Source organism: Nannobrachium achirus (genome assembly GCF_963921795.1).
Source record: "Nannobrachium achirus genome assembly, chromosome: 1".
Classification (NCBI taxonomy): domain Eukaryota; kingdom Metazoa; phylum Chordata; class Actinopteri; order Myctophiformes; family Myctophidae; genus Nannobrachium; species Nannobrachium achirus.
In genome coordinates, this window is record NC_137810.1 from 73320405 (window position 1) to 73344127 (window position 23723).

Below are 23723 nucleotides of genomic sequence, written 5' to 3' on the forward strand. Positions count from 1 at the left end.
CTGTTTATTTTATTGGTGTCAGGCAGATTCGCCTAAAACTATTGATGTGGTTACTATGGAGTGCATAGCCATGTGTAGGACTAATGGTCACCGTTTGACAGCCAGGTAACACCACTGTCACAGTCACTATAATACTTAAATGACATTTAAAAGAGATAATATGCAAACATGGACAGTCTGACAGCAGAATTGGGGGTAGGCGAAATGAGTCATAAACTGCGGTGAAAAGACTCTCTTGTCTGTGTGTCTGACATGCCTGTCTGTCTGTCTGTCTGTCTGCCAGTCTGTCTGTCTATTGTGTGAACAGGCTAGTGCAGTGGTTCTCAACCTGTGGGTCGGGACCCCCAGGGGGGGCCCAAATTATTTTAGGGGGGTCCCCAGATGATTAACTTAATGTGAAACATTGTTTTCTCTCTCAACAGTAAACAAACCAACATAAGGAGAGGGTATCTGCACACTTCTAAAGTGACAACTTAAGGACTTTTTAATGCTTCTAAAATGACAAATTAAACATTGGCCAAATTGTCAAATTTTAAAGGCAGAAATTGTGAAAATAGCAGATCTACATGCTCACAATGTTTCGTTGCGAGGCGTTGTGAGCATGTAGATCTGCTGTTGTCCCAATCAAACCGTGTTATACAAAATGTAACGGTTCAGGGTGGGGGGGTCCCCAGTTAAAATATGATTATTTGGGGGGTCGTGGTCTGAAAAGGTTGAGAACCACTGGGCTATTAGTGTTCCTACAGTACAAAAGACAACAAATGCATGGCGTTGTATTTGAGCTTGTTTTCATGCAGGGTGAACCCTGTCCTCACGTCAGTCAGCCCAATGATCTTCTATTGCGTGTTTAAACACTGACTACAGTCATAGCATAGGCTACTCATAACATAATAACTTGGGGGTTGGAATGAGAGTATGACTGTATGAGACATGTGGGATTTGCCCACCTCGTTCCCTGACTATTATGTGTTGGTTCCTCTGTGTAGAATAGATGACATGATATCATCTAATTCAGTGGTTCTCAAACTTTTCAGGCAGCAACCCCCCAAATAATCATATTTGAACTGGGGACCCCCCTCCCCTGCACAAGCACTTGGAATTATAGGAGTTGGCAGTTGGCATTACCCTTAGTGGTAACACTTTACTATAAGGTACAAAGTAATACACTTAGTTAATGCTTAACTAACACTTTATTACTGATTAACTAATAGATCGGTTAATCATGAATTAATCATGAGAAATCATCAAGTAATGTTGGAATAGCTATTACTTGTCTTAACTAACGTAATCTATCAGTAGTTAAGACTATATTAGTTAATAGTTAGTTAACATCAACCATATTATGGGTGGTTTGTAGATCTGTTTATTTCTGGTCAATTCTATGCCCAGGATGAGTGCTTCATAGGCGGGTAGGATTAGTGCGTTGACCCGGTGATACTGGTTGGTCTAAAACTTCCAGGGGTCTCCCATATTGGACCAGAAAAAACAGATCTACAAACCATCCATAATATGGTTGATGTTAACTAACTATTAACTAACTTAGTCTTAACTACTGATAGATTAAGTTAGTTAAGTAATAGCTATTCCAACATTACTTGATGATTTCTCATGGTTAATTTATGATTAACCGATCTATTAGTTAATCAGTAATAAAGTGTTAGTTAAGCATTAACTAAGTGTATTACTTTGTACCTTATAGTAAAGTGTTACCCATTTGGTTTGACCCGATCTGTTCCATTGTGAAAATAGCAGATCTACATGCTCTGTGAGCATGTAGATCTGCTATTTTCACAATGTCTGCCTCTAATATTTGACCATTTGACCAATGTTTGACCAGAGGTACTAAAAAGGTCTTTAAAGTCTTTAAATTGTCACTTTATAAATGTGAGATACACTTATAAATTATAAGACCAACATACATTATAAGTTATAATGTATGTTGGTCTGTTAACTGTTGAGAGAGAAAACAATGTTAACATTTAGCTAAACGTCTGGGGACCCCCCCCAAATAATTTGGGGGTCCCGACCCGCAGGTTGAGAACCACTGATCTAACTGACTGTAGCCCTAGAGCTGTAGAGGCGGGTCAAAGTCACATTATAAGGAAATGAAAGTGCACAGCGTATCTCAGGGAGCCATTTTGAGACACGACAACAACTGTGAACTTGACAGTGAGGACAACATGTGAGGAAGACAAAACAAAACACAATAAGGACCAAAAGCTAACGTAAAGTAGGTGTTGTTGTTTTAATATTCACTACTAGAACCACTTGGTTCTCACAGGAACAGTTTATAGGCTACTTTATGCTTCTGGTTTCTACTAAAGCTACCACTCCCTGTTGTCTAGTCTGCCTGTCTGTACTTGTTCTCTGTGGTTAATCTGGTTATGAATCTTATGATTGATGTCGCCAGCAAAATACTTATTTAGACAGAGCAGAACATTATGACATAATTATGTTATTATTTAACCCTATAAGTGACGTGTGTATTTGGTATAATTATTTATGACCTTTTATGAGGGTAAACCTGCTGCTTCAGTGTTGCACTCTGCAGTCTTTTCCCACTCGGCTGAAACCTTGTTGGTTTCATTGTGAGTTAACAGTGTCATCCGGTCTAGAGCCCGCCTGCTGTATCCTGTTATTCTGTAGTGTACACACACACACACACACACACGCACGCACGCACACATACAGTGTTTCCGTTGCAGACCAGATGTGCAACATGCAGACGTTGCAGACCAGATGTGCAACATGCAGAGAGCAGGCTGCTGCTTGCTCCCTGCTTCTCTTGAATATAAACCACGTGGTTGAGAGGAAGTTGTTTTAAGGATGTGGTTTGGTTTCCTTTTGACTATTTAATGTTTGTGAATGTAGTAAGCTATTTTACAATTAACACATTTACAATAAAAACAATCCAATCAAGAAAAAATATGTATATTTTAAATATTTTAATACAAAGGAACTGTTGAGCTAGCTGACATCTCAAAGCTGCCAGCAGTCCATGACTTAGTTTAGTGAATGAAACATTGTTTTAACCAGGGTAAAGTATGTTAATCAATAGTATTATTAACATGATATTCAAAGGTCTACCAACAGAATGTCTCCCTGTTCTTCTATTGTGATATTTCAATTCTGTGGTGCAGTAGGACACCTGTTGGTTGACAAGAGCTACTGCATGCACCTGCATCTACTGTAGTCTCATCATTATGATGGTGATACTGTTGTTCATCTACTGTAGTCTCATCATTATGATGGTGATATTGTTGTTCATCTACTGTAGTCTCATCATTATGATGGTGATATTGTTGTTCATCTACTGTAGTCTCATCATTATGATGGTGATATTGTTGTTCATCTACTGTAGTCTCATCATTATGATGGTGATATTGTTGTTCATCTACCGTAGTATCAGCATTATGATGGTGATATTGTTGTTCATCTACTGTAGTCTCATCATTATGATGGTGATATTGTTGTTCATCCACTGTAGTCTCATCATTATGATGGTGATATTGTTGTTCATCTACTGTAGTCTCATCATTATGATGGTGATATTGTTGTTCATCTACTGTAGTCTCATCATTATGATGGTGATATTGTTGTTCATCTACTGTAGTATCAGCATTATGATGGTGATATTGTTGTTCATCTACTGTAGTCTCAGCATTATGATGGTGATATTGTTGTTCATCTACTGTAGTCTCATCATTATGATGGTGATATTGTTGTTCATCTACTGTAGTCTCATCATTATGATGGTGATATTGTTGTTCATCTACTGTAGTCTCATCATTATGATGGTGATATTGTTGTTCATCTACTGTAGTATCAGCATTATGATGGTGATATTGTTGTTCATCTACTGTAGTCTCATCATTATGATGGTGATATTGTTGTTCATCTACTGTAGTCTCATCATTATGATGGTGATATTGTTGTTCATCTACTGTAGTCTCATCATTATGATGGTGATATTGTTGTTCATCTACTGTAGTCTCATCATTATGATGGTGATATTGTTGTTCATCTACTGTAGTCTCATCATTATGATGGTGATAGTGTTGTTCATCTACCGTAGTATCAGCATTATGATGGTGATATTGTTGTTCATCTACCGTAGTCTCATCATTATGATGGTGATATTGTTGCCTCATAGCAGCTCACAGTTAATATTTCAACATATCATCCAATGTCATTGGCAACGCGTTCGTTCGTTCATTCGTTCGTGTGTGTTAAAAGGCACTGGGCAAATGGCTGAAAGGCTCCAATAAAGGAAGCTTATGGTTAATGCCATGCATCTCTAGCATGTTGTGTTTTCTGATGTATTTTATTGACTGTAATCTTGGCAGGTTTAATAAAGAACAACATGGAGAGCAAGAAGGAGGAAGCTGACAAACATCACATCCACAGAGCAGAGTCTCCAACACCCAGCTGTGTGTCTATGAAGAGTGACCGGTCTATGGGAATACCTCTTAACTTCAGTGATGAACCTGGACCTCCACACACACAGTATGTCAATCCTCCTATAAAATATATAACACCATAACATGACAAAGTGATCTCATGCTAAGTGAAATGGTAATTGAAATGGTGCTTTTATATAGCACCTTCATCCAATGTGCTTTATTGTACATCATATTCATACATCGATTGCGGAGGAAACCATTAAAGGCACCAACCTGCTCATCAGGAGCAACTAGGGGTTCAGAGTCTTGCTCAAGGACATGAAAAAGTGGCACACACACACACACACACACACACACACACACACACACACACACACACACACACACACACACACACACACACACACACACACAGCAAATATAGATGAGGAAATAGATAGTAATGTCTTAGCCTGACACTCAGCCTGAATTGACATTTCGTTTCACTCCATTATACAGTCTGAAAGTGCTTTCATCCGCAACCGTTTCTGGGATGGGTGTTGCCAAAGAGGCAGTCTTTTGCGATTGGTCCACCACCTGACCAATCACAACAGATGATGTTTCATAGCGAGATCGATACGATCGCATGTTACCACGGCAGGCAACGTGATGTTTATGTTTGGGAATGCACGGTACGGTCTGGCGGCGGCGCTGGGTTACTTGGAATCTCACATGAGTTCTGTGAAAACCCCACCCACGCTGCTCACAAGCCCCGAGATCATCGAGTTGAAGCGACGCTGATTCGCCAGACGAATTTCCAAACGAGGAAAACAGCTTCAATGAGAGCGCACCCAGACCTGTATCGCCGAAACATACATTTAAAGGGCTGTGGCTAGCGATTCAGGCTTTTATTTTTGCTTTTTTTCCCCTTTTTTTCTGTTGTTTAAACATTGCGGAGCGCAAAACAGTTCTACTTTGTATATAAGGTATAAAGCTTTTTATATGATGATTTTGTTCAAGGTATACTATAAAGTATTCAGTGGTGAAGTGCCTGCCAGCTTGCCAATAAGAATTCCAGATAATTCAAGTGATTATTTGCTGATTCGATTACGATTACTAAATTAGTTGGCAACTAATTTAATTATCAATTTGATTACAATTAATCGTTTCACCCCTACTAATAGATTGTATAAACATTGTATGATTTCAGAAGTCACAGAGCAGAGTCTCCAACACCCAGCTGTGTGTCTATGAAGAGTGACCGGTCTATGGGAATACCTCTTAACTTCAGTGATGAACCTGGACCTCCACACACACAGTATGTCAATCCTCCTATACAATATATAACACTATAACATGATTAAGTGACGAGAGCTTAGATTGGGCCTAAAAAAGTGAGCCCGGCCCAACTCAGCCCGACAGAACGTAAGCTGGGACCGACCCAAAGCCGATACATAATTGACCATAGGAGACCAACACAGCCGCAGCCCCACATTATAAACAAGCTTAATTGCTGCAGCAGCCTTTTTTCGAATTTGGTGATTTGTTAAGAACAGTCCTTTTCCAACTGTCTTTAAATTCTTCAATCAATCAAAAAGCTGACGGCCACCGCTAAATCAGTCAGCAGGCGTACAGGCTATTATAGCTACAACTTTCACACAAGGTCTATTATGATTATTAGGATACAAAAGTGTCTGTGGACTGTTTCAACAATGTCCTCCGCTCTGCTCTGCTCTGCACTGCTCTGCTCGACCAGCGCATGCATGCACACACCACAGCAGCCAGCCACACACAGCACACTCACACACACTCAACTGTCAAGTTGTGCAACAGCGCAGCGGTGCAGCCATAGAGTTATGAGCGCGCAGCTTACACAGTCACAGAGACATCATGATACCTCACTGTGCTTGCCTACCGGTTTATAAAAGCCCGACCCAAACCAAAGCCTGTCATATACGTGACCAATTGAGCCTGGCCCAGCCTGCGCCGACCCGTCGTGTCCCGTCTGGCTCGGGCTGAAATTCTAAACTCTGAAAGTGACACACACACACACACACACACACACACACACACACACACACACTCACACTCACACTCACACTCACACACACACGCACAGAAAATATAGATGAGGAAATAGATTGGAATGTCTGTCTGTCTATGCAACAAACTGCTTTAAACTGTTTCTATTGCTTTTTTCTTTTTTGCTGCTGTTTCAACATTGAGGATCCCAAAACAGTTCTACCCCCTCATGCTAATAACATGTATAAACATTGTATGATTCCAGAAGTCACAGAGCAGAGTCTCCAACACCCAGCTGTGTGTCTATGAAGAGTGACTGGTCTAAAGGACAAGGTCCTCTCTTCAGTGATGAACCTGGACCTCCACACACACAGTATGTCAATCCTCCTATAAAATAACACTATAACATGACAAAGTGATCTCATGCTAAGTGAAATGGTAATTGAAATGGTGCTTTTATACAGCACCTTAATCCAAGGTGCTTTATTGTACATCATATTCATACATCGATTGCGGAGGAAACCATTAAAGGCACCAACCTGCTCACCAGGAGCAACTAGGGGTTCAGAGTCTTGCTCAAGGACATGACAAAGTGGCACACACACACCACACACACACACACACACACACACACACACACACACACACACACACACAGCAAATATAGATGAGGAAATAGATAGTAATGTCTTAGCCTGACACTCAGCCTGAATTGACATTTCGTTTCACTCCATTATACAGTCTGAAAGTGCTTTCATCCGCAACCGTTTCTGGGATGGGTGTTGCCAAAGAGGCAGTCTTTTGCGATTGGTCCACCACCTGACCAATCACAACAGATGATGTTTCATAGCGAGATCGATACGATCGCATGTTACCACGGCAGGCAACGTGATGTTTATGTTTGGGAATGCACGGTACGGTCTGGCGGCGGCGCTGGGTTACTTGGAATCTCACATGAGTTCTGTGAAAACCCCACCCACGCTGCTCACAAGCCCCGAGATCATCGAGTTGAAGCGACGCTGATTCGCCAGACGAATTTCCAAACGAGGAAAACAGCTTCAATGAGAGCGCACCCAGACCTGTATCGCCGAAACATACATTTAAAGGGCTGTGGCTAGCGATTCAGGCTTTTATTTTTGCTTTTTTTCCCCTTTTTTTCTGTTGTTTAAACATTGCGGAGCGCAAAACAGTTCTAATTTGAATATAAGGTATAATGCTTTTTATATGATGATTTTGTTCAAGGTATACTATAAAGTATTCAGTGGTGAAGTGCCTGCCAGCTTGCCAATAAGAATTCCAGATAATTCAAGTGATTATTTGCTGATTCGATTACGATTACTAAATTAGTTGGCAACTAATTTAATTATCAATTTGATTACAATTAATCGTTTCACCCCTACTAATAGATTGTATAAACATTGTATGATTTCAGAAGTCACAGAGCAGAGTCTCCAACACCCAGCTGTGTGTCTATGAAGAGTGACCGGTCTATGGGAATACCTCTTAACTTCAGTGATGAACCTGGACCTCCACACACACAGTATGTCAATCCTCCTATACAATATATAACACTATAACATGATTAAGTGACGAGAGCTTAGATTGGGCCTAAAAAAGTGAGCCCGGCCCAACCCAGCCCGACAGAACGTAAGCCCGGGACCGACCCAAAGCCGATACATAATTGACCATAGAGACCAACACAGCCGCAGCCCCACATTATAAACAAGCTTAATTGCTGCAGCAGCCTTTTTTCGAATTTGGTGATTTGTTAAGAACAGTCCTTTTCCAACTGTCTTTAAATTCTTCAATCAATCAAAAAGCTGACGGCCACCGCTAAATCAGTCAGCAGGCGTACAGGCTATTATAGCTACAACTTTCACACAAGGTCTATTATGATTATTAGGATACAAAAGTGTCTGTGGACTGTTTCAACAATGTCCTCCGCTCTGCTCTGCTCTGCTCTGCTCGACCAGCGCATGCATGCACACACCACAGCAGCCAGCCACACACAGCACACTCACACACACTCAACTGTCAAGTTGTGCAACAGCGCAGCGGTGCAGCCATAGAGTTATGAGCGTGCAGCTTACACAGTCACAGAGACATCATGATACCTCACTGTGCTTGCCTACCGGTTTATAAAAGCCCGACCCAAACCAAAGCCTGTCATATACGTGACCAATTGAGCCTGGCCCAGCCTGCGCCGACCCGTCGTGTCCCGTCTGGCTCGGGCTGAAATTCTAAACTCTGAAAGTGACACACACACACACACACACACGCACGCACGCACGCACGCACACACGCACGCACGCACGCACGCACGCGCACACGCACAGAAAATATAGATGAGGAAATAGATTGGGATGTCTGTCTGTCTATGCAACAAACTGCTTTAAACTTTTTCTATTGCTTTTTTCTTTTTTGCTGCTGTTTCAACATTGAGGATCCCAAAACAGTTCTACTCTCTCATGCTAATAAAATGTATAAACATTGTATGATTCCAGAAGTCACAGAGCAGAGTCTCCAACACCCAGCTGTGTGTCTATGAAGAGTGACTGGTCTAAAGGACAAGGTCCTCTCTTCAGTGATGAACCTGGACCTCCACACACACAGTATGTCTCTCCTCTCTTATACATACAATATACAACACCATAAAATGACAAAGTGATCTCATGCTAATTGAAATGGCAAAAAATGTAAATGGTGCTTTTATATAGCACCTTAATCCAAGGTGCTTTATTGTACATCATATTCATACACCGATTGCGGAGGAAACCATTAAAGGCACCAAAGGGGTTCAGAGTCTTGCTCAAGGACATGACAAAGTGGCACACACACACGCACACGCACGCACACACGCACGCGCGCACACACACACACACACACACACACACACACACACACACACACACACACACACACACACACACACACACACACACACACACACACACACACAGCAAATATAGATGAGGAAATAGATAGGAATGTCTTAAGGCCTCTCCATACTTCGACCGAAACTGCCGTTTTCGGTCAAAAGGTCCTTTTCTACCATAAAATTATATCCCTCGGGACTTCTGAAAAGCATTGGACCGAACGAGAGTCCGGAATTTTGCACGTCGGAAAACACAACTCACCGAACATTTCGGTCGAAGTATGGAGAGGCCTTAAGGCTTCCCACAGACAGTCAGGCACTAAGTTGAGTGAGAGTTGTGTGGGGGAGGCGGGGGGCAGAGACAGCGCAATGCATTCCGGATGGAAGTCTAGTGGTTTGAAGTCTAGTGAGAGTCCTGTGGTTGCACAGAGCACCATCCAACAAGCACACAACACGCACTAGACTTCAAACCACTAGACCAGGGGTCCTCAAATACAAATCTTGAAGGTCCACAAATATTTTTTTTGAAACAGGCCTGGGTCCGGGGAAAAAAATAAAACAATTAATATATAAATATATATATATATATATATATATATATATATATATATATATATATATATATATATATATATATATATATATATATATGAAACAACGGATCAATTTCAAAATACTCCTCACCACCTACAAAGCACTGCACAACCTGGCCCCCCCATACCTCTCCGATCTCCTCCAGCCTTATGTCCCCACCCGGTCGCTCAGGTCCAGTGAGGCTGGACTCCTCGAGGTACCAAAGGCCAAGCGCCGAACCTGGGGGGACAGGGCGTTCTCAGTGGCCGCCCCCCACCCTCTGGAACGAACTCCCTAAATGCGTCAGAGACGCACCCTCCCTCCCCTCCTTCAAAACCGCTCTGAAAACTCACCTATTCAAAACTGCCTTCCCCAGCTGATCTCGGACCATACTTTTGTTTTATTGTTTTCTACTGTATCTTCTTATCTTATCCTAGTTTTGTTTCCTAATAAAGTTGTTGTTTTTATCTGCCGTACATACACGCACACACAAACAATTAGTATTGTAAAGCGTCTTTGAGTACTAAGAAAAGCGCTATATAAATCACAGCTATTATTATTATTATTATTATTATTATTATTACCCTATATCATTATTTTTTTAATATATTTATATTCGCTTATTTTTATTATGTCGGTCAATCTTAAATAGTAGGCTAAGATACAAAAAAGTACCAACCAGGGGTTGACACCATGGTCTCAGAGGCACTTGTCCGTCTGGAAAGTACAGGTCATGTTCTACTTGCCCTCAGTCATGGCCACTTGCCCTCATTATTGTTCATCTTACATAATTAGGGATCCCTTTCTTATTTATTTTTTTACAATGGCTGATGTGTGTTTATTTTTTTAGTTGTAGTAGTTTGTTGATACAGTAATAACCTCGCCCACCAGGCTTCATGCAGTAATGGTCTTTTCCCGTTTCTTTCTTTATTAAAAGGGTCCTTAAATTATGACTTCACTGTCATCTGGGCTGGGGACTCCTCCAAAATCATTTGCGGGCCTTACTTGATTGAAGAGAAACAACCCATTAAAGCAGGGAGAACAGAATGTTCAATGGAGCAGAGATATTTTGCGCTAGTGCTCTGGGATAATCTTCGAATAATTTATGCTTGTGTCGCAACGTGAATATCGATATGAAAACAAGGTGTCGCGCGTCAGAGACAGGGGAGACACTGAACGCGGATGGCTGCGCAGTGTCGCATCGTGGTATCGACGCACGTTAAGTGCCGCACGATAACCCCAACTGGATGCGGCGCGCTGCCACACAGCATTCATTTCCCCCGGTGGGGAGAACCATGGGAGAACAACATCCATGCAGAAAGAGAAGCAGCCGTCACGGGCCGTCGGGCCGTGGCACGTCGCGACAAACTCTGGAAATAAGATTACAATCCTGCAAACGTATTAACGTTGATGATGTTTTGCGTGAATGAAACCCCACTGATTTATAACTAGTTGCATTGTTGGTGGCTGAAGCTTCTTATTATAACTCTATGGCTGAAGCTACTGCTGTTGCTGCTGCTCCGAAAACTTCTGCGGTCTGTAGCAATAGCCTATCAGCGCATCGTTGTCAAAGACATGACAGCCCATAATACTTTGTTGCCCGGCATCACAGCCAATCAGCGCGTCGTTGTGTCTCTCTCTCTCTCTCTCACACTCAGCGCGTGCAATGAAAGTGAATGAATACGAGAAGTGGAAACAAAAACGTGGAGATGTTTTTCCACTTGTTTTTCTTTTTTTTTTACTATAATTCGTCCTGGGTCCGGTCGGCGGTGCCTCGTGGTCCAACATGGACCGTGGTCCGCCTAATTGAGGACCCCTGCACTAGACTTCCATCCGGAATGAATTGTGCTGTCTCTGCCCCCCGCCTCCCCACACAACTCTCACACAACTTAGTGCGTTCCAGTCTGAGTGCAGTCTTTCAGCCAGTTCAGTCAAAGTTGTTTCAAAGTTCTGTGTGTGTCAAAGTCTCTTCCAAAAAAATAATACATTTCCCACAATGCTTTGCAGAAGTGGGCGGTTCTGCTTGAGGAGGAAGCAGATATGGTATTTGGCCATGTAGTTCTTTTGGAGGTGTCATCGGGTGAAGGCAGAGTACCTACTGCTTTTTGGTGACACGTAAAATGGATTTACAAGCTCACAGCGTGCCACCATGTGACACGTTGTGAGCTTGTGGATCTGCTATTTAAAAAAGTTACTTTAGGCACTTGAAGTACATTCTAATGCCAACACTAATACCTTTACTCAATACATTTTGAATTACAGGCTTTTACTTTTAACAAAGTATTAAGTAGCTTACATTTTATTATGAATAGCACATTCAATCAATTCAACCCTTTGTTTGGTTGGTCCCTGACTGACCAACCGGCAACCAGCAGGCTCTATCTGCCTTGTCCAGTCCTGGTTCGCCTTTTTTATGTTGAATTAGCTAAAACATTATTTTTGGAGAAATAAAAACATTTAAAAACATGCTGATTCACTATGCTGCCACTGAGCAGCTCCAATTGACTGAAACAAAGTTTGAAATTAGAATTGAGCACACAGAATAACAATATGAAGCAACTGAATTAACATGGCAGTGGATGGAATGTCCCACTGAATGTCCCACCAAGACACAGCAACCAATGGGTGTGGAGAGGGGCAGGACAATGGGCGGGACTTGACAAAGGGTGAATTGCATCTGTGTAGGCATCACAGTCACCATGTATGACATGTAAAGAAATATAAAGTAATATTCATTGTTATTGTCGAATGTTTACTGTGACACACACTTAACTTTAATGTTGTTTCTGGGATGGGTGTTGCCAAAGAGGCAGTCTTTTGTGATTGGTTCACCACCTGACCCATCACAACAGTAGCAATGAAGTAGTGTTGTTATGTGGCTGGCTACTAGTGGCTAGCCTGTTGCTTAATACTTGCTAACCAAAGAAACAGGCAGAATAGGAGCGCTACAAACTAGTAATCAAACAGCAAAACATGTCTGCTACTGATGTTTCATAGCGAGATCGATAAGATCGCATGTTACCACGGCAGGCAACGTGATGTTTATGTTTGGGAATGCACGGTACGGTCTGGCGGCGGCGCTGGGTTACTTAGGCCGGCTTTACACTGCCACTGAAATCTAGCCTGAATCAGTTCTGTGTCACATCAAAAGTGAAATCCGATTTTTTTAAAATAGTATAAATCCAGACAGGTCACATGCAGGTCACATGGAATCTGATTTTGAAAAAAACACATCCAGAGGTGGTTTCAAATCCGATCCTGTCTCAGTCTGAAAGCAGTTACCACATCCACCCCATAGAGTTATATGCAAGTCACATGCAAGTCACATCAAACTGGCCAAACGTCACTTGCTGCGCGACCCGGGCGAGCGGAGCTCCACTGTAATGACGTCATTACAGAGCGCGAGTGTTTACTATTTGATTACAGCGTGTTGAGCAAATGAGAAAAACAAGAGAGAAGGGAGAGAACATGTGAGCTAAATAGACAAAACCAGAGAGAAGAACGAAACAGAAGAGTAAAGAAAAGAAGAGAGAAGAACAATTGTAACGTGTGTTTACTAAGGTCTTTGATTGATTGATTGATTGAAGACTTTATTAGAAGTTTGCATAGGAAAAGGTACAGTTTCATGACGGTACAGTTCACTGGTACAAGGTCTACTAAAAGGAGATCCATGAAAAGACTAAGCTTATTTCCACAGGAAACCATTAAAGTATCTCATATAACATTGAATGACAGACGAATAGAATACAGTACTATGCAGTAGATATGTAAAGACAAAAAAAAAACAGTAAGTCTAAACAAACAGTAAGAATATACAAAGAAGGGGCAGGGGAGGGTAGGGTTGGGCTAGGTTCGTTTTTTTACCAGTTGCGAACGGCTGCTGCCTGTAAGTGGTTTTTCAGGGCAATTTTAAAGGATGCTAGTGATCCACACTCCTTTATGGCCTTCGGTAAGGCTTTCCACATTTTGGTGGTATAGCAGAAAAAAGAGTTTGACCCTTTGTTGGTTTTGACTCTGGGTTGAAAGTGATCTGTGGCGCTGCCTCTGGTGTTGTAATTATGGACATCCTTAACGTTTATAAAGTATTTTGACAGGTACTTGGGTATCATAGTGGTGTAGTGTATCTTGTACACCAGGCCCATTGCAAGTTGCTGTACTCTGTCATCTACTCTGAGCCACCCCACTCTTAACTGGTGAGTAGCGTTGAGGTGAGTCTGATAGGGAAGGTTAAGCAGGACCCTAATTAGTTTATTTTGGGCTGTTTGGAATTTAGTTTTCAGGGCTTGTGGGGCGTCACGATACCATACGTGGACTCCGTAGTCAAAGAGGGGCTGGATTATTGCACCAGCTATGGTCTTCAGTGTGTTGAAATTGACCATTGGGGCGATCCTCTGTAGGAAACAAGTTTGTTGGTTGATTTTATTTATTACTTTAGAAGTCATCTTTTCACTGGAAAGATTAGCTTCAAGGATACATCCTAAGTAAGAGATTTCGTTTTTTCGTGTTATGACCTTGTCACCCACTTTGATTGTGAAGTTATCGACTTTTTTGAGGTAATGATTTGATCCAAAGAGGATGGACTCAGTTTTTCCGCATTTCCTGAACGTAATCAACTAGCGTCGACATAGTGACGTAACGTCATGATGCCTATGTCGTTACCACGGTAACCAAAGCAGATGCGTCGCTGCAGGGCCGCTTTGGGCTGACGCTGTTAAAATCAGTCAGAACGCACAGATCAGATCTGTGTCACTTGCAAATGCAGTGTGAAAAGTCGGGCCAAAAGATCAGCAGTGTAAATCCGGCCTTGGAATCGCACATGAGTTCTGTGAAAACCCCACCCTCGCTGCTCACAAGCCCCGAGATCATCGAGTTGAAGCGACACTGATTCGCCAGACAAATTTCCAAACGAGGAAAACAGCTTCAATGAGAGCGCACCCAGACCTGTATCGCTGAAACATCAATTTAAAGGGGTGTGGCTAACAATTCAGGCTTTTTTTGTGCTTTTTTCCTTTTTTTCTGTTAACTGCAAAACAGTTCTACTTTGTATAAAAGGTATAAAGCTTTTTATATGATGATTTTGTTCAAGGTATACTACTAGTAAGACACCTGAGGGTGATATGCGACCTCAGGGTGACATGCGACCTCGGCGAGGTCACGCCAATTCTTGACCATCTGGCCAACCACAGCGTTTCTCTGACGATTCTAGTTGTTGTCATTCTGGGGGGAGTTTGTTCATGTTTTTGTGAGGGTATCAACCCTAGGAGACACGTAGGGTGTGGGCGATAGGGCCTTTCTGTGTGGAATTTGCCTAAACATGGAGATGTGGTACAGAATGACTCATATATGGGCATAAAAAGTATGTCATGTGACATCACTTCCTTTACAGACAGTCATAGACTCCGGCCTAACAATGGCTACTGTCTATGACGGTAGTCCCATATGACATGAAGGACTGTCTCCATATACAGTGTTCTCCACATCTCCATGTTTAGGCAAAACAGGTTCGCTCCATTTCTCCATGTATAGGTCCAAATGCCCAACGTCAAGCTTGACAAGGAGGATACCGCACATTGTACCTCATCCACCCTTTCTTCTCTCTCCTTTTGGTATCTTTATCCTCCTCCTCCTTTTTTTCTTTTTTATTCTTTTCTTTTTTTCACAGCTGCCCCCATTTACGTTTCGAGTACCAGTTTGATACAAGAATAAGCGATACACTTCTGGAATCCTGTGCGTCGACTTAAAGTCGGAGGCAGGCCTAATAACTTTATCTAGCCGCCCATTTGCCACCTCCTTGTTACTTTTTCTTTTCTGAGACACATTGTACCTCATCCACCCTTTCTTCTCTCTCCTTTTGGTATCTTTATCCTCCTCCTCCTTTTTTTTCTTTCTTATTCTTCTCTTTTTTTGTCTTAGTCTTGTGTATCCTTCTCTTTTTTTAGTCTTTCGTGTAGCCGCCCCGTACTATAAAGTATTCAGTGGTGAAGTGCCTGCCAGCTTGCCATTAAGAATTCCAGATAATTCAAGTGATTATTTGCTGATTCGATTACGATTACTAAATTAGTTGGCAACTAATTTAATTATCAATTTGATTACAATTAATCGCTGCACCCCTACTAATAGATTGTATAAACATTGTATGATTTCAGAAGTCACAGAGCAGAGTCTCCAACACCCAGCTGTGTGTCTATGAAGAGTGACCGGTCTATGGGAATACCTCTTAACTTCAGTGATGAACCTGGACCTCCACACACACAGTATGTCAATCCTCCTATACAATATATAACACTATAACATGACAAAGTGACGAGAGCTTAGATTGGGCATACAAAAAGTGAGCCCGGCCCAACCCATCTACAAGCTCAAAATGCGCTGCTTCCTGCGACGTTGCGAGCTTGTAGATGAAGACATCTCTGAATAAATAAATAAAGTTACTGCTGTGACCACAGTAACTACTACTTTATAATAGTGATAATACAAATTATCTTTATTGTCCCTGAAGCGAAATTTGTCTTCATAAGTCTGTTCAAACTAAATAACAACACATAACCATTAGTCCGGGAGCCAAATGGTGATTTTTGGCTGAACGTGGATTCGCCTGTAAAAGTTTTTTTCTCAACTGATTCTTGTAGCTTGGGGTCACCTCTTAAGGATTCAAGATGATGACCAGTGATATCCATTGAGCATTTTTTTATTATTAACCCTCTAAGGCCCACGGTTGTAATATTACAACGTTTGTATTTTATCCAAAAAAAGGTTTAAATCATTTTATTTTAGCTCCCCCTACCACCTAAACACCACCATTGGATTCTATTGTTTAGTATTACAATGCCATTGGCCACAATATTTGCATATAAATACCCCCCACAGGGGCTGACATTCACACCCGGCACACCCGCTGACATTCCAGAGTTTTGACGAACAACATCTCACTTTTTCATGGAAGCTATTCCTCACAAAAACATAAGTAAAATGCCTGTACTATTTTTTTTGGTGATCATTAGAATGTCTAGAACATGTACATATGTTATTATTGTGAAAAATATCCCCCATATGTAAATTAGAGCATGATTTATGATTTTTGATTTATGGCTATAAAATCTTACAAAAACATTTTTTTGAAAAAAACATTACATTTTCCTCTTAATAGGACTCCTACAACACCATCTGATTTTTTTCAATTTTTTATTTCAAGTATTTCTTAATGCGGGCCTTAGAGGGTTAATAATAAAAAATGCTCACTGGATATCACTGGTCATCATCTGTTGAGAAAAAAACTTTTACAGGCGAATCCACGTTCACCCCCACGGCTCCCGGACTACATATAACACAACACAAAGAGATCATCAGGTCTCCACTGTGCACAGAAAACCATCCTATCGACGGGGGCGAAGCAGATTGTTTAGTGCAGTGATGGCTGAGGAAACAAAACTCCTGATAAACCAAACCTTTTGAGACTTCAGGGTTCTGTATCTTCACCCTGATGGTATGAGGTGGAAGTAGAGATACAGAGGATGATCAGTGTTATTGATATAGTTATTGATACAGAGGATGATCAGTGTTATTTATTACTGAGAGAGCTAAGCGTCTTATTGTTCATACTTCTCTACTGTCCAAAAACACAAAAGGTCAAGAATTGGGCAGAATTCCAACAATAAGCAATGAAAAGAACAAACAGGGTTTAAATGTCTGGAGATTATAGGATGTTGTTAGATTGTTAGAACTTACAGTTACAGACCAATAAACAAAAAGATAAATGTCTAAACCAGTCAAACAAAAAGTGCACAATAATATAAGGACATGACAGAGTGGACCCTGTTATTGTATATTTATACCAACACCAAACAGTACATAAACATCCATCCATCAGTGAAGAATGATTATGATAATGATTCATAAAGCATATTTCCAGACATCACAAAGTGCTTTACAGAGCAGGGTAAAAGAACAACATGATATGTATTTATTGACAATCTACAACAAACGATCAGTGAATAAAAAGTAGGCACACATTTTAAAATAGACACATGCAGATATATATATATATATAAAAAATGGCAGGTATAATTTAAGAAAAGGTTTGAACATAGAGGTGGGTTTTTAAAAGGGCTTTGAAAGATGACACTGAATTCGCACGTCGTAGGTCAACAGGTAGGGAGTTCCACAGCTGAGGGGCCCAGACTGTGAAAGCCCGGCCACCCTTTGAGACAAGCTGTGCTGTGAGCAGGGGTGTTGCACCAAATCCTGGGCCCTGGGTTCAAGCATTCACTGTGGGCCCCCCATGAATGTTCTTCAGGGGAGGGGTTTAACCCATTTAGACTGGGAACGCCTTATTACACGTTATTTTGTGCTTTAACTATTGAGACATAGCAGATATACAAGCTCAAAGTGTGGCACCGAGCACTGCAAGCTTGTAGATCTTCTATTTTTGAAAAATCTTGAAAATGTGTGCAAGTCTTTGAATATGTCAGTGGTGCTCAATCTGTTTCATGTGAAGGACCCACAAGATGATATGTATGGACCCCCATCTAAAAATATTTAGCAAACAAAGCAACATTTTAGTTCAAATGTTCGCTTAAAAATACATATATTCAAAGATTTGCACACATGTTCACAACTTTTTCAAAAATAGCAGATATACAAGCTCACAGCGTGGCACTCGGTGCCACGCTGTGAGCTTGTATATCTATTTTTCAATAGCTAAAGTATAACATAATTAAGGTCCCTCCACCTTGGGCCCTGGTAACTCAGACCCCCCCCCCCCCTTGTGACGCCCCTGGATGTGGGAGTCTCCAGGAGGCTCTTATCTGATGATCTGATGCTGAACACAGACTGTAGGGTTCCAACATGATGATCTGATGATGAACACAGGCTTGTAGGGTTCTAACGTGATGATCTGATGATGAACACAGACTTGTAGGGTTCTAACATGATGATCTGATGCTGAACACAGACTGTAGGGTTCTAACATGATGATCTGATGATGAACACAGGCTTGTAGGGTTCTAACATGATGATCTGATGCTGAACACAGACTTGTAGGGTTCTAACATGATGATCTGATGCTGAACACAGACTTGTAGGGTTCTAACATGATGATCTGATGATGAACACAGACTGTAGGGTTCTAACATGATGATCTGATGATGAACACAGGCTGTAGGGTTCTAACATGATGATCTGATGATGAACACAGGCTGTAGGGTTCTAACATGATGATCTGATGCTGAACACAGACTTGTAGGGTTCTAACATGATGATCTGATGATGAACACAGACTGTAGGGTTCTATCATGTCAGAGATAGAATTGGGAGACTGGCCATTTACACATTTAAAAGTCATGAGTAAAATCTTAAAATCAATTCTGGCACTGACCCACTGAGGTAGCCTCAGTGGAGAGCAGCCGGGATGGGGCATATAGTCCTAATAAAGTTCTTCATCTCCACAGACAGAGGAAGAGGACTGAGCAGACGTCCAGATGTTCAGGAGAGACATTCACAACCACACCTGGACTGAAGACATCCGCTCAGACCAGCAGTGGACAGAGTAAGACAATTTTGCAAAATAATTTGGACAATTTAGCAAAAAAATAAAAATATAAAAAAAGAAACATTGTCAAAAAGGGTACATCTATCAACTCTGGACTAAAACAATTCAGATAGATACCTATATTATCCCACACATGGCCCTCTTCTAGCACCACCATGAGGCCGTTTCTTGCAAAACACATTTTTGGACACTGCTCCTACAGATTTTGCCCTAAAATCACACAAATCGGTACACACTATGTCTACACTCATGTCATCAACATGGATCTGTCCCATATAGCGCCACCATCAGGCCGATTTTTTCAAACACATTTTTGGACACTGCTCCTACAGATTTTGCCCTAAAATCATGCTGCGACCTAACGGTCGCTTATCTCCCGATTAGGGAGTCTTACTGGTATTTAACACATTAATAATGTGTGTAAACCGTTGTAAGCATGTAAAGTTATAAATGAAGCTGAATGTTTAAAATGTCTTCATTGTCTTCTCATAGCAAGTGTCAGTGTGCAGGAGGATTTAAAGGTTTATAAGATCACTTTGAACAGTCTGGATCGTGTGACAGACGTCACTGAAGTGCCCTCCCTCAGCAGCATCTTCACAGCGCTCTACATCACAGTGGGAGAGAGTGAAGGGGTTAATAACCAACATGAGGTCTACCAGCTTGAGACGCTCTCCAAGAAGAACACCCTCCATGACCAACCAATCAACTGCTGTGACATCTTTAAGCCCCTCCTCCTTGGCAGAGAGACACCAATCAGAAGAGTTCTGACCAAGGGCGTCGCTGGCATTGGAAAAACCTTCTCTGTGCGTAAGGTCGCTCTGGACTGGGCAAAGGGTTTGGAAAATCAAGATGTCATTCTCCTGGTTCCCTTCTCATTCCGGGAGCTGAACTTGGTCAGAGATGAGCAGCACAGTCTTCTCTCACTGATCCATGTTTTCCATCCAACGTTGAAGAAGGTCACAGCAGAGCAGCTCGCTGTCTGGAAGGTTGGCTTCATCTTTGATGGTTTGGATGAAAGTAGGTTGTCCTTCAACTTCAACAATGACATCATCTCTGATGTCACATTGACATCATCAGTGGATGGGCTGTTGACAAACCTCATCAAGGGTAATCTGCTCCCATTGGCTCTCATCTGGATAACCACCAGACCTGCAGCAGCCAATCAGATCCCTCCTGCATATGTTGACCTGGTGACAGAAGTACGAGGGTTCGCAGATCCCCAGAAGGAGGAGTACTTCAGGAAGAGATTCAGTGATGAGGAGCTGGCCAGCAGAATCATCTCACACATGAAGATGTCAAAGAGCCTCCACATCATGTGTCACATCCCAGTCTTCTGTTGGATCAGCGCTACCGTTCTGGAGGACATGGTGAAGACAGACGAGACAGGACAGCTGCCCACGACCCTGACTGCCATGTGCTGCCACTTCCTGTTGGTCCAGACAAAGAGGAAGGAGCTGAAGTATGATGAGCCTCATCAGGGGAAGAAAAGAAACAAGAAAATAAACAGAAAAGAGAGAGAGAATCAACATCAGATCATGGAGAAGGACAGGGAAGTTCTTCTGAAGCTGGGCAGGCTGGCGTTTGAACATCTGGAGAAAGGCAGCATCATGTTCTACCAAGAAGACCTGGAAGAGTGTGGTCTGGATGTGAAAGACGCCTCGCTGTACTCAGGAGTGTGCACAGAGATCTTCAAAAGAGAGGGCGTGCTCTTCCAGAGAGCAGTCTACTGCTTTGTTCATCTGATCATCCAGGAGTTTCTGGCTGCAGTCTACCTGTTCCACTGCTTCACACAGAAGAACATGGGGGTACTGAAGACATTCCTGGGACGTGACTTTAGGGGACGTGATTACCCCAGTGACTCCTTGGAGGACTTCCTGGACTCAGCCAACCGTAAAGCCATAGAGAGTAAGAATGGTCACCTGGACCTGTTTCTCCGCTTCCTTCATGGTCTCTCACTGCCATCCAACCAGAGTCTGTTGGGAGGGCTATTGGGTCAGACACAGTACAGTCCAGAGAGCATCCAGAGAGTCATCAACAACCTGAAGGAGATGAAAGATCCTTTTAGCCAACACTTCTCTCCTGACAGATGTATCAACATCTTCCACTGTTTGATGGAGATGAACGACCACTCAGTGCATCAGGAGATCCAACAGTACCTGAAGTCAGGGGACAGATCAAAGACAGCACTGTCTCCAACCCAGTGTTCAGCTCTGGCCTCCATGCTGCAGATGTCAGAGGATGTTCTGGAGGAGTTGGACCTGGACAAATACAACACATCAGACGAGGGCCGACGCAGACTCATCCCAGCTGTGAGGAACAGCAGAAAGGCTCGGTTAGTAGTCATGTGAATAGAAAACTTAGAACAGAAACAATGTACTGTACTTTCACACCACTACACTATAACTAAACATGATAGTTAAATCAACAGTGATGCGCACGCACGCACGCACGCACGCACGCACGCACGCACGCACGCACACACACACACACACACACACACACACACACACGGGCTGGGTAGAATATTGGGTAGAGAGTGCTAGAATAAATTCAACGTTTCATTGATACAAACTGTGTGTGTGTGTGTGTGTGTGTGTGTGTGTGTGTTAGTGTGTGTGTGTGTGTGTGTGTGTGTGTGTGTGTGTGTGTGTGTGTGTGTGTGTGTGTGTGTGTGTGTGTGTGTGTGTGTGTGTGTGTGTGTGCGTGCGTGCGTGCGTGCGTGCGTGCGTGTGTAGCACACATAAAATATTTTCTTTCGGCCCACAACCTAGACAAAGTAATCCATGCCCTTGTCTCGTCAAGGCTGGATTACTTCAACTCCCTTTACATAGGGGTTGCAAACTCCACCCTCTCCCGCCTTGACTGGCACCCATAGATGGGACCACAGAGCTTTTTCTGTAGCTGGCCCAGCTCTCTGGAACAGCCTTCCATCCCACTTAAAACACACCTCTTCACCCTAGCATTTGAGCCCTAGACCCCTCCCTCCCTGTGCCTTTTATCTGTCATTGTTTTATATCTTAAATGTATTGTTTTTATAGCTGTACTTACCAGGTTTTAAATGTTTACAAATGTTTCTATTGTTTTTGCTTTGTATTGTATTTGTTTTTACTGCGTTCTCATGATGTACAGCACTTTGGTCAACCTGGTTGTTTTTAAATCTGCTTTATAAATAAATGGACTTGACGTGTGTGTGTGTGTGTGTGTGTGTGTGTGTGTGTGTGTGTGTGTGTGTGTGTGTGTGTGTGTGTGTGTGTGTGCACGTGGTCTGATTGACCACCTCTAATTACAGACTTGTTGGCTTTGGTTTTGAGCTCCAGAAGGAACACATGGAAGTTGTGTCTTCAGCTCTCAGTTCTAATCCATCCCATCTGAGACACCTGGACTTAAGTTACAACAGACTGGACCTGGATCTACTGGATCTACTCTGTGCTGCACTGAAAAGTCCTCATTGTAGACTGGAGACTCTACGGTGAGATTAATTTACAATCATTATTTCCATCAGTGATGTATCATGTGATTATAATATGAATATTGTGGCATGAATAAGGTTGATATTGTAACACACATTGACTGGGATAATGATGAGGTACAGTAACTACAGTGTGTACATGTTCACTAAATTCACTCAAACCACTCAAAGACTGTCTGTATCAGGTCTGTCTGTATCAGGGTAAAACAACATCCAAGTGGCAATATCACAATGCAGCTCTGTCACTGGTAAAAGTAATAAATACACTTTATTACCAAAAACTCAATCTGCAGAATGCCCCCTTTTTATGTTTTCAACATGTGTCAAAAAAGAAAGAAAAAAAAATGTATAATAGGTGATAAAATAGCTGGTTTATGTATATTGCAATAATCTAAATCAGATCTGAAGTAAATGGTTAATAAAGTTTTCAAATAATTAATTGTTTTTAGAAGCCCCGCCCAGAGGCACTCAGTTACAGTCCTATGTGTGTGGGCGGTGCTTAGAAGCCCCGCACGGCAGGATTTGAGAGAAAATCAAGCGCTCCCTTCTCTAGTTCAGCTTCACAACACTGTGGAAAGAAATAACGCACCTGGGTTTGATATAAACTGATTCAAGGTGTGGATTATTGTGTAATTTAGACACTGGGTTAATCAGAAACCAGCCAATCAGAATCAAGTATTGGAACTAACCATTTTATAAACTCTGTTTTCAGTCATTTTGTTGGATCATCTGTTTTCAACCTGTTGCTGTTTCCTGTCTGTTGGGAGATTAAGTAAAGGTTATTTAGTTCATGTTACTCTGTCTGGTTTTCTACTCTAAAACCCAGACAGTCCATCCAGACCAGGTCCTTTAATA

The 23723-nt window shown here is 42.1% G+C and overlaps 1 protein-coding gene and 1 long non-coding RNA gene across 2 annotated transcripts; both read left to right on the forward strand.

The window, feature by feature from the left end:
* The first annotated feature begins 8908 nt into the window (after window positions 1-8908).
* LOC308293450 lies at window positions 8909-20007 on the forward strand. Its single transcript, XR_013962471.1, has 4 exons — window positions 8909-9016; window positions 15999-16106; window positions 19299-19396; window positions 19892-20007. It is a non-coding gene; the product is annotated as an uncharacterized lncRNA (long non-coding RNA).
* LOC308289824 (protein NLRC3-like) lies at window positions 20008-21747 on the forward strand (the record flags this gene model as incomplete). The annotated part of the gene is made up of 1 exon (XM_080731591.1): window positions 20008-21747. A coding segment is annotated over one exon (1740 nt), but the record flags the coding sequence as incomplete, so codon positions are not given.
* Between the last annotated feature and the right edge of the window lie 1976 nt (window positions 21748-23723).